Genomic DNA, 13,022 nt, shown 5'->3' on the forward strand with positions numbered 1-13,022 from the left:
TAATTTTCTGTGTGTCATATTTCATTTGAAATATTGTCAGTGAATGAAAGTAACCTTTATTTTAATTATTATTTTATTGTTTGTTTTGTTTTCTTCTGTTGCTGACCAGAGGAATAAAAACTGACAGTGTTTGCAACAGTGTATTATAAACAATATTTTAAAAGCTTGGTATTTTCTTTTAAATTCTAGGAACTGTTGCACCCAAATTTTCTTTATTTTTATAAGTGTGTATATTAGTCAGAGAAATGGTTCCGGAGTCAAGCTGAAAATGAATGAGCTCACTCTGCTTTAGTAGAAACACATTCTTCAGAAGGTGTTTGTGTGAGTTTATCGAGTTTGCTGTGTGTTTCTCATATTGCAAATCCCCTGCAGGTTCTATTTTTGCTTCGGTTACTAGAAAGTTCTGAGAAAATTTGATCAAGTTTGGAGGAACAAAAGCATTGAATGGCTTCTAATGTGTGTTTTATCTGCATGTATTGTACTCTATGTCTACTTCTTATCAATTTCTCTCACATTGTCATACTAGAAATCTGGAATCCTGGTTGGAAAGAGAGCTGGTACACATAACAAAATATTTCAAATAACTGTGTAGTAGTTACAGTAAAGAGCAGCAGAAGTCAAATTTACTTGTGCTACTTCCTAGGCTACTTAGTGTGTCTGAGCAGACAGCCAAGCTGTATATTTTGGGCTGTGATTGACGCTTCACGGTTATTAAAACCACGGCCTTTATTTCATCATAAATATCTCAAAAAGAAGTAGCAGGAGGATAATAAAAAATTATGCTGTTGTACAAATTGATGGAGTGGATAGAGAGGAGGAAGAGACAATGAACAATGATATTTATTCATAGACATAGAAAGGAATATCAATTTTAGATGAGAAAAACTATTAATAAACAGTTTTATATAGAACCAACACTTCTGCAAAACATGAAATAACTTTCTCTTATAATTAATATCATATTATCAAGATGCTAGAAATAGAATTGCTCAAGAATATTATTAGTATTATTATTAAGCCTAGCCCTTCCAAAGGGCTAGATACAAGCATTTGAGCTTATAAAACTGTTGTAATGTGTACATAAATTTACTTAATGAAATTTTGGTGGACTCTCAGCCAAGCGGTAGTCCCTGGAAGCTCTCTTCAAACAGTTCCAATGCTCAGCCATGCACCAACCACCTCTAGAGGCCAAAGGAATTCACTACTTGAGAAATAGACTGGAAAGTTCTCCAACTTCGCTCACCTGCAACCCTTACAGCCAGATCCACAATAATATTTGCATCTGCTTAATAAAATATCCAGAAAAGGGCAGATGTTGCAAGACCCATCATGAATCCTGTTATCAAACGTTCAGAAATGGAGAGCCCTGTCATCCTCATTTTGCAAAACATTTTAAAGTAAATTACAATTAGAAAAACACAGAGGAAATTTGTGATGAGCATGGGCCTCCTATGTTTGATTGGCAGGGAGCAGATAATGTGGGCAACTCTTCCAAATGTAATCATGAACAAAGACTTTAATTACTTGTTTGTATGTGTGTGGGGGGTAAGTTTTGTCTTCCATTTCCTATCTGTGAGACTTTAGGCAAGTTGTTTCCTCATTGATAAGGTATGGACATCAAAGTATGGATACCTTATCAGATTATTGTAAAGTTGATGTGAGATAATACGTGTCACATATTTTGAAGTGTTGGCACAGAGTATGGGCTTAATAAACCTTAGCTTGCCAGGCATAGAGATAAGAAGGTAGAGCTTGCATTTAACTAGGTTTCACCTCCTGGTAAAGCAAAAAATTATGTGCAGTAAATAAACAAGCAGGAAATCATTTTTCAAATGAGATCTCTGGGTCACACCCATCTGAGATGAAGTGATTCAAGTCTTGACATTTACTGTAGTGAGCTATAGATGATCTTCAAAGACTTTTTCAAAGCCTGATAAGCTTTTGGGAAGCTTTATAGAAGAATTTCCTCCAATAGTTGTAGTTCCTGATCCCTGGCAGGGGATCGAACCCACAACCTGGGTCTATGGGAATTGAACCCATAACCTTATGGAGTACAGAACAATACTCCAACCAACTGAGCCACATTGGCCAGTGCAATGCTAACATTTTTGAAAAGCTCTTATTCAAAAGAGGAGAAACAAAGAAAAACAACTTGAAAGAATGTGTGTTTTTGTCTGTTTGTTTGTTTGTTTGTTTTTAGAGGTTTATTTTCTTATGGAATGCTGATATTTGAATATATTTGAAGAACAATAGTGGTTTCAGAAATACAATTTGAACTAAAAAAGATATATCAATCAGCTGGTGTGGCTCAGTTCTTTGGGCATTGTCCCGTGCACTGAGAGGTCGTGGGTTCAATTCCTAGTCAGGGCACATGCTGGGGTTAAGAGGTGTGCAGGAGGCAGCGAATTAATGTTTCTCTCTCATCTATGTTTCTCTCTCTCCCTCTCCCTTCCTCTCTCTCTCTCAAATCAACAAATATATATATATATATATATATATATATATATATATGCCCTTGCTCAGTGGTTAGAGCATGGAATGGACCTGCGGACCAGTGAGACCTCGGTTCAGTTCCTGCTAAGGGCACGCACCTCAGTTGCAGTTTGTCCCCAACTGCATTTGGGGTCGTGTGGGTGGCAACCAGTCAATGTGTCTCTCTCACATCCTTGTTTCTCTCTCTCTTCCTCCCTCTCTCCCTTCCACTCTATCTGAAGATAAGTGCAAAAATATCCTCGGGTGAGGGTTAAAAACAAACAACAAAAATATATATATGATATGTCAATTAGGTAACTTTTCTTTTTAAAATACACCAAAATCATTTGTGACCTTTTAAAGAACACTTCATTCTTTAGTGCCTTTAGGTTATACTTGAAATAAACATTTCTGCTAGTGTTCTGAAATTTTAATATTAACACCACCCTCAGATATACGTGTGCACATGTATGGATGTTAGACCACCACCTTCAGATATACATGTGTGGACATGTATGTATGTGAGACTGTCCTTGTCCTTGATAAACTTCACCAGCAGATCAGAGCATTTTATGAAGCACATGGTTGGATTTACTTTAAAATGTTTCAAAGAATAATAATTTTCATGCATGTGGGCAGACAAATTAATTGAGTCAGTGAGAGATTCTTTATAAAGAATGATTCCATGTTAGTATGTCATTGAATGTGAGGGGAAGAAAGCACAATGCCAAGTGCATGTCTGGATTAGAACATCTGGTCCATCACATTCCCACGCAAGCAGAAGTTTAGATGATTAGAAATGAACGCTGCATTGTTTGGAAGATTAAATTTTCCAGGAATCAATAATCATTTTAATTAGAATGTAATCATTAAACAAAGATGAACTGTCTGAGCTTCTATAGAAATTGTCCCCTTCTCCATTCTGATTCTTCTATGTCTCCATTTTTATTTTGTGATAATGTTTTCTTTCTTGTGTGTGTTTTCTGACCCTCACTACAGTGCATTCTTTCTGATACTTCCCTTTCTATTCTGTTGTCTCTGTGTATTACTTCTCCTTCCTTTCTTCTTTCCACTCTCCCTGACAAAATATTTTTTACTGAAATAAATGGTTTTCAGAAAAGTTGCATGTAAATAGCTAACAGGGAGTTAAGCATAATATCAGATTACATATCTTAGATAATGTTTTGTTTTATAAATAAAAGTAAACATTTATACCATCATACAAAGAAACAAATAGAGTAAAGCTGGCATAATTTATTTCACCATATTTAAAAAGGATTTTCATATGATAGATTTATGCCACTGTATACAATATAAGCATATCATATTCATAACTATGTAGTACGTTTAAGAAAAACTTTATTTAGTGCTTGGAATGTAGAATAAGATTGTTTCTGTTGCCCCTTAACTTCAGACATTATACACTTACAGTGACCAGGCTTATACCTACCACTTGTTTACCAACCTTGCCTATCAAATTGAGTAATCTATTTGCCAAATGCAACAAGAAGGTTTTTGGTTTTTTTGTTTGTTTGTTTGTTTGTTTGTTTATCCTCACCCGAGGACATTTTTCCATTTTTTGTTCAGGTAGAGTAGGAGGGGGAGAGAGGAACAGAGAAAGAGAAACATCGACGTGAAGGGACACATCGAGTGGCTGCCACCCACACGACCGACCGACCAGAGCCGGGGACAAACTGCAACCGAGGTACATGCCCTTAGCGGGAACCGAACCTGGGTCTCTCGGGACTGCAGGCCGACGCTCTAACCGCTGAGCCAAACCGGCCAGGGCAAAGGTTTTTGTTTTTTTATATTAAAAATAATTTTTATTGATTTTTAGAGAAAGAGGAAGAGAGAGGGAGAACAAGAAATATCCATGTGAGAATAGAACATGGATCGGCTGCCTCCTGCACGCTCCCTTCTGGGGATTGAGCCTATAGCCTGCGTGGGAATCAAACCAGCAACCTCTTGGTACATGGAAAGACTCCCAACCAACTGAGCCACACTGCTCAGGGCAAAAGGTTTTGTTTTTTTGTTTTGTTTTGTTTTGTTAATTTTTTTTTTTTACTATATGAAGATGGGCCCTTCTTTTAACGGCTATGCTGAAATATAAATGCCTAAGTTGTACAATTATTTCTAGTGACCTCCCCTCAAGTGAACCAATGCTGGAATCTATCTGTTAATTAGAGTATTCCATTTACCGTCTATTCTATTGCATTGAAACACTAGCAGAAGTATCTCTCTGAATACAAAATGAAGGAGTTGTATTATACATTTAAAAAAAATATTTAGTATAGTCTTTTAAGCATTAAATCTCATAGACCATTTTTCTCAGTGATGGTAAAGAGACATTATTCTGATTACAAAAATATGATTACCTTTAAGAGACATAATAAGAACTAAAAATAGGGAAAGTATCATCATGATTATTATTATGCTCTGAGTTAAGTATCCAATGTTTGCTTTGTGTCTGGGTTTGTTTCTAGTGCTTAAACCCTCAGCAATAGCAATTAGATCAGATTACAGTTGTGTAGTGAATATCTTAGATTTTCATGTTTTCCCCATCAGATAATACATGTCTATATTAATTGCCTTTTATCAGTGTGTATGAATAAGCCCCGGAGCTATTTAGATATTTGTATTTTACTTTCTTTCTCTTTTGTCTTGACTATCACATATCTTACTGGAACAACAGTGAATTACATTTGGCAAAGTAGCCGTCATTTATGAAAGGTGCATTTTAATTTGACATTAGAAACAACCAGCTTTAAAAATGTGGTGTGCTTTCATTTCTTCGAAGATATCTTTTGGAGGTACACTTACCACAAAAACATACTCTGTGGGAATTTGACAAACTAGCTGATAATAGAATAAATCATTTTTAGGTCATAGGAAAAAGCAGGAGCTTCATTAGTTTGTTGTTATTGTTTATTATATCAAAATAAACCATAATTTTTAGCTCTCTGTGTGCTTGTAAGTCCAGATATTGTTTGATAAAATGAGTCAAGCAGGACAACTTCCATTTCTTTGTGATGACACATCAAATATGCCCTTATCTCTAAAAACATTAAGGATGAAGGAGTGAAGCCTTCTTACTTCGTTTTCCCAAGTATCTTTAGCACTACCAGAAAAATTTTAAATACGACATGTTTCCTTTGCAGGAGCCAATGAGAAAGAAATAGTCCTAATGAACGGTTTGAGTGTTAATTTACATCTTCTACTGGTAAGTTTCCTTTCCCACCAATGTTCAGTCTACGTTCATTTACAGAATCTGACATTTCTCTATCTTTAATTCATGAGCATCTGGTGGTTTACTTACTTAAACATACGTTGTGAGGTTATTTTCAATTTTCGCAGGAAATGCTGGGCCATGGTAGAATGGCTTCTTCATACTCATGGGAGAGTTGACTCTTGCAAAGAGCTTTAGAATCTGAACAGCTCTTCTCTGTGAACATAAGGAATACACGTCAGTGGGTGAAAAGCAAGGCTGCTTGCAAGCGCACAAAACAAAGATATACAAATGCTAGCAAACACGAGCTTTATGGAAAGACTTTTTTTTTAACATGCTGGACATTAGCAGGAGAGATTATGGATTAGAAGGTATTTGAAGACTAATTTTTGGAAGTAGGTTAAAAAAGAATTTGAAAATAAAACTAAATTAGAGAAAAGGGACCTAGTACCTGAAAAGAGATACTGTTTAAAGTGCTTCTTACATCCTAAGTATTTAATAAATGCCAAATGCATTCTTGATCTGAAATATGGTGGTCTATAGTACCCACTTGATGCTTTGAAGTTATTTCATTTTTAAGTAATTTTTTGTAATCATGTCTACAAGACCAAGATACACAACAAACATATTAATATTTCATTTTGTAAAATGAAAAAAATGAGTATTAAATATAACTGAAGAAACATGTTTATGAAATATGTTAAGTATCATAGTAATAAGCATAGTTTTAAGTTCTGACATCCCTGGGTTTGACTACCAGCTAAGATACTTAATGCCTGTTTAAATTTGGACAGACTTTTGGCATGTTTAAATCTTTATTTTCTTCTTTGTAAAAGCGAAGATAATAATACCTCCCTTGTAGGTGTGCATGAATAAGTATGAAATGTGATAGTTGGTGAAAATTGCTTTAGCCCCCATGCAAGTGATCAACATGTAATTAACAGCAGAGATGATTTTTATTGCTTTTATTGTCGGTCTCGTTCTCCAGAAACTGTGAGGATGAAAAGAAAGGCCCACCCAATGAACACGCCACTTCTCCCTGGAGCCTCCAGAAACGTGAACTGTTTCCTGTGAGGGCTGGAGGTCTTTTTAGTCGGACCTAAAATAAAATCCCATAAATAATAAAGCAGTGGAAACATTATGTACTAGAAACCAAATCGGCAGTGACAGAGAAATCAATATAAATAAGACTGAGATTTCAGTCTCACAATAGAGAAATTAGCATTAAAAGCATTCGAAGATAATTTTTCAGTTGAAATTTAAGTCAAGTTTGAGGATTTATATTTTCTGATTCACATTTTCTCCTGAAGTTGCCTCTCCATTGGTAAACATAATGAGCTAGTCTCTTATTTCTCTTCATAATTCACTGGAAACAAGGCTAATTGGAAGGGACCCTACACAGACACCTAGATGAGTAACTAATTCATACTTTTAAAATGCTGGAGATTATAAAATGAAAGTGTGGTACAAAATAAACAAATGTATAAATAATTGTTCATTAATGCTTTTCTCAATAAATCCATTTCATTGCAGTTATCGTTTTTTAAGCCCACACCAAAACGGTACAAAATTCTTCTAGAAGCCAGAGCCTTCCCTTCAGACCATGTAAGGAATCTTCACATTTTATTTATATTCTGTTTGTTCTCCCTAGAGGGACATATCATTTGCCTGACTTGAATGTTTATTCACTAGTCTTTTCCAAGTAACCTCAGAATAAAATATCTGCCAAATGCTTTTGATTTAGGCATTTTTAAAAATAAATTGTAGCTTTATTTCATTTGTTCAAGTAAAACATGTACTAAGGGAGGAAAGAATTGAACAGGAATATTGATTTGATAGTCTTTTTTTGGTGACATTTAGCAAACTGCTAGTCTAAATCAAGTGCAGTTATAAATGTTTTGTTAATTCTTGTTGCTTTTTTATTTTATAAAATCAGATCAATACATATGCCAGTGCTTAACCCTTTAGCTACATAGAATAGTAATATAAATTTTTATTTGTCTATTTTTATAGCTGCTAGAATAAGTATGAAAAATTATTAGAAATTTTAAAATTTCTGTAGATCATTTTAAAAAAACATGCTACTTTATCAGTGATTCAGTTGCTAAGAAGTTAGATTGTTCCAGACACATACACACAGATAAAATATATTGCACATTGCAGTTTTAGTGTTAGAGAAACTCAAGTTTTGTCTTTATATTATCACTATTAACTATTCTAGCCCATATCTTATACTTTTAAGTCATTTAATTATGTCCATATTAGTAGCCATTACCATACTAAAAAGGATCAAACGTTAATTAATACTGTATCTTGAAATGTTCAGGGTCACAATAATCGCAACCTGTTCAGATCTTGTAGACTCACTGAAGGGAGCTTTTTGATGTTCTTACCTTTTAATAACTTTCTTTCTGCAGGGTGAGCTGTTTGTATATTCTTTTTTCAAGACTAGCAAGTCCACACTACTCACTGTAGTAATTTCGTATATTTTGCATAGGTGATTTACTATCTTATTCTAAAAATCTCTTATAACTCCTTGAAGTCTAATTCACTCCTTTGTTTCCATTTATCTCTATGATTTAGTGTTTTGAGAAATGTTCCAGTTCCTGCATGTAAATAATACTAAGTAATTCTTCTCTTATGTATTGTGTTTAGTCACTTTTAACCTTGACCTTGAATGTAATATAATAATATACTTTTATTATTTTATTATTTATTTCAAAATATTGTTATTGATTTCTCTTTTTTTTTTTAATGAGAGAGTGAGGGAGATAGAAACATTAATGTGAGAGTGAAATATTGATTGGCTGCCTCCTGCATACCCTGTATGCAACCCAGGCATGTGCTCTGACCAGGGATTGAACCAGCAACATTTTTGGTGCATGGGACAATAGCCAACTAACTAAGACACTGGTCAGGGCTTATTATTTATATTCAGAGATATTTCAAAGTATTTTTGTGCACTGGACTTGATTTAATATATTATCTGTCTTTTCAGTATGCTATTGAATCACAGCTTCGACTTCACGGACTTGACATTGAGAAAAGTATGCGGATTATAAAGCCAAGAGAGGTACATGAGAAAGAGAAATAAATATGCATTGTGCTTCTATTTAGCATTGATTTTTTTCTTTATTTTCTTCATATGTTTATTACCTTTATTACTTTAATGAACTTTCAAGAAAGTATAAAATACCTATACTTCTGTAAGAGTTAGGTCATTTTGCTTAAAATGGAAAATTAACTCAGAGGTATGTTTATTTTTATTTTTCAAGGGCTAGTCGTATTACAAGCAAATTGTTTTACTATTAATAACACTGGCGTCTGCCATATTCTTCAGTGGGATGGGAGAAAATAGCAAATTGCATATATCATTTTGAATTTCAAATGCCATTATCATATTAAAAACTAGCGATATTTGTTGGAACTGAATGATACCTATCTTTTGTGTCTCTTCTTAATTTAAGTATCAAATGTTTCCTTTTGAGGTTGGACTAAGGTTGCAGAAAGGGACATGGTGTGGTAGAAAAAGCTCAAGCTTCGCCCTGGCTGGTTTGGCTCAGCAGTTAGAGCATTGGCCTGTGATCCAGAGAGACCCTGGTTCGGTTCCCCGCTAAAGACAAGTACCTCGGTTGCAGTTTGGTTGGGTCGTGTGGGTGGCAGCCTCTCGATGTGTCCCTTTCATATCGATGTTTCTCTCTGCCTCTCTCTTCCTCTCTCTCCCGCTCTGTCTGAACAAAAAATGGAAAAATGTCCTCAGGTGAGGATAAAAAAAAAAAAAAAAAAAAAAAAAAAACAGAGAAAAAGCTCAGGCTTCTTAAATGGCCAATCTACCCCTGAGAAATCCCAGACCCGCCAACTTACTGGGTGAGGGGCCTTGGCAAAGTTACTTTATCTCCCTGAGATTCCTTCATATATAAGCAGGTGACAAAGGAAACACCTAATCAGACTTGACCATCTGTTGAAGATCTGAAATACTGCACACTTAATGTTAATGGATATATAAGGCTAAGCTACAGAAACTTTGACATACAAACACTGCAGCTTGTGAAAATTCACACAGAATACATTTTAGGTTTCACAAATGATGCTGCCAGACTGCTCAATGTTTGAGCAATTCTTTCTTTCTGCAGAGAATACTTTGTGGAATTAAAATCTACTTCATTCACTTTTCTTTGCCAACATGTAATAAATCAATAACATAAAAGTTCCCATGCATGGGAGAGGGTATTTTTTTTATTGATTTTTAGAGAGAGGAAGGGAGAGGGAGAGAGAGACAGAAACATCGATGAGAGAGAACATCGATTGACGGCCTCCTGAATGCCCCGCACTGGGGATCAGTGAATGTGTCCTGACTGGGAATCAAACCAGTGACCTCTTGGTACATGGGTTGAAGCTCAACCACTGAGCCACATTGACTGGGCTATGAGAAGATTTTTTTTATAGGTCATGTATAAATAGCTAGTTTCCAACAAAAATGAATATAGCCACTAATATATCACAAGTATTAATGTTTAAAGTGACAAGTGCTATGAAGCCTCATGAGGTCATCATAATCTTGGGAGCACTCTTTAGCATGAGTGCAAGTTAACTGGAGAAACAATCATATCCGAGCAATTTTCAGTCTTTTTCATCTCATGGACACATAAACCAACTACTAAAATCCTGAGGCATACCAAAAGACATTTTTTTGCCTGACTAAACAATAAGTATTAATTTTTATTTGTTTACACCGGACAGCTATTGTTTGTGTTGGCGGTTGTTATATTTTAATTTGACAATCTAAGGCAAAAGAAGTCAGTGGGCCTGACTAAGTAGTCAGATTTTGCTTGTTTTAAAAGTTCTTGCACCACACCAGTGTGCTGTGAGCATCAGTTGAAAATCACTGCCACATTCTATTTGTAACTAATATATTTATTTGCTTAATACTGATTCTTAAAATAAACAACAAATATTACTATATAGATACTTTCCCAGGCCTTTTTGATATTATGGTGGACAAACCATGTAAGATTTCTTTAAGAAAAAGATGTTTTAGATTATTGTTATTCACTTTACTTATATTTTTTCTCAGAATTATTGAAATCCTTTTTATATGTAGAGTATGCATCACTTAATAATTCAGATTTCAATATCAATACTATTTTTATAGATTATTCCTATTTTGTAAATAAATTCTAAGTTTCTAGTAGTAACTAGAGTACGTGTTATATTTTTGATATATATGCTATATGCCTAACATGAGATGCGGTAATTAACAAATGGCTAGATTTACAAAAAATTAAAAATAACTGAAGGAAAACTTATGAATACTTTAATGAATTTCTCTCAAATATTAATACAGTTAGTGATGCTTTGACCTCAAAATTATATGAGATTTAGCATTGGAGAACATTCTTAAAGATTACATAAACAGATAAAAATTGTTATGCTACAAGTTGATACTTTGTATTTAACATATTTCTTTTTATTCAAGTTGTTTACAAGACCAAATTGGATTTCATTCAATATTTGCACTAAGTAACCAACCATTAATCTTAGGTGGGGAGATGTGCAGAAAAATTACCTTAATAATTGAGTTTCCTTGATACTTTATTCATCTTTGGGTCTTTCTTTAGATTGGTGTGGAGGAGATGTAACACTTAACAGAAGAGGCTGGTTAGGGTATAGTCAGATGAAATATGCATAAGTGTTTTTATTCTGAAAAACAAAAACAAACAAAAAGTGAACATATTAGATTGATAAGCGAAATATTACTTCAAAGAAATTTCTTTAGAGAAATGATGGTGGTGGCAATACCAGAGGGAGGGTGAGTGTGTGAGAGAGTGTGAGTGGACGTGAAGGTGGACAACCAAACCCAAGCAGTGCAGAGTTGCGAAGCACAAGCTTCCTGTGCTCTGTACGGGAGCAGCCGGCTAAGCGGCTCTTCAGGGCACGTCTCCCTATGCTGAGGGGAGGTCCCACCATTTTGGAAGACCCTGGGTCTTCTCTGGGAGGAGGCAGTGGGAGCGGCTAGGACCCAGCAACCTGAGCCACCAGTGCACCTGGCACCATCGGACCAGTGGACACCCTGGGTCAACACAGACCAGTGCACAGTACTGGAGATGCTAAGGTGCTGGTTGCAGAAGCAGCAAATGGCCGGGAGTCCAGCACCATCCCCTACAGAGGCAGCCTGACCAGAGTCCAGATATACCCCCAGCAACAGAGGCAGGGGAACAGACATCCATCCCCTGGCAATAGAAGCACAGACCAGCAGGAGAGAACCATCCCTCCAAACTACAGTAAAGCTTGAGCAGGAGCTGAGCCCCACTGGGCAGCAGCAATCCCCAGCTCTCAGCGGTGGGACCTAGGGCTCCATCAGGGCCTGTGCAACACAGTTGCCCACAAGAGCAATGATGAGCCAGAAATCTATAGGGGTCTGTGTGACCCAGCAGCCCAAGGTGTGGGCAGGGAATGCAGCTCCAGTAGGGCCTGAGCAATACAGCTACAGGTGACACCAGCAACCAGCAGGGAACACAGCTTCAAATGGGCTCATGCAATCCAGGACACACCTACCAAGACACACCAATACCAGCCCGAAGTAGTCAATCCTCCAGGATCCACAGCAGGCAAGAGGTGACACACAACAGAACAGTCTGGGAGTCACAGTAGCCTTATTTGATACACAGTGATCTGCCTACAAATCCAAACATCCCTCACCGGGTCTAGAGCTAGCAGACAGCTAAAATGGGGAGACAAAGAAACAATACCCAAAGGGAAGAAAAAGAGAAATCACCAGAAAAGGGACTATAGGAAATGGAAGAAAGCAACCTGTCAGACAAAGAATTCAAAGCAATGATTTTAAGGGCGCTCAAACAATTTGGTGAGAACTACAAGCAACTTAATAAGAATTATGAAGAGCTCACTGGGAACTACTTCAGCTTGAAAAAAGAGGTAGATGCTACACATAAAGAGGTAGAAGCTATGCATAAAAACAAAAGGAAATAAAGAATGACATAGCTGTTATAAAAAATACCTTCAATAGTAGATTAGAAGAAACTGAAGACCGAATCAGCGACTTAGAAAACAAGGTAGAGAAAAACACCCAAATAGAGCAGCAAATGGAAAGAAAGTTTAAAAAGCAGAAGGAGAGTTTAAGGGAGCTTTGGGACAATACAAAATGTGATAACAAATGTAACAACATTCGCATTATAGGGGTACCAGAAGGAGAAGAATCAGAGAAAGGAATAGAGAACCTGTTTGAAGAAATAATGACAGAAAACTTCCCTAAACTGGTGAAAGAAAAAGTCACACAAGTCCAGGAAACACAGAGAGTTCCAAGCAA

At 36.1% G+C, this 13,022-nt stretch overlaps 1 protein-coding gene across 4 annotated transcripts in view; it reads left to right on the plus strand.

The window, feature by feature from the left end:
• The window catches only part of KYNU (kynureninase), a 98,315-nt gene that overhangs the window by 38,869 nt on the left and 46,424 nt on the right, over positions 1-13,022 (plus strand). For all 4 annotated transcript variants that reach the window (XM_036254661.1, XM_036254660.1, XM_036254659.1 and 1 more), the window contains exons 5-7: positions 5,631-5,692; positions 7,232-7,303; positions 8,697-8,771. In XM_036254661.1, the coding sequence (XP_036110554.1) occupies positions 5,631-5,692; positions 7,232-7,303; positions 8,697-8,771 (209 nt within the window). The remainder of the gene's footprint in view (positions 1-5,630; positions 5,693-7,231; positions 7,304-8,696; positions 8,772-13,022) is intronic.

Source organism: Molossus molossus, unplaced genomic scaffold (genome assembly GCF_014108415.1).
Source record: "Molossus molossus isolate mMolMol1 unplaced genomic scaffold, mMolMol1.p scaffold_m16_p_11, whole genome shotgun sequence".
NCBI classification, from domain to species: domain Eukaryota; kingdom Metazoa; phylum Chordata; class Mammalia; order Chiroptera; family Molossidae; genus Molossus; species Molossus molossus.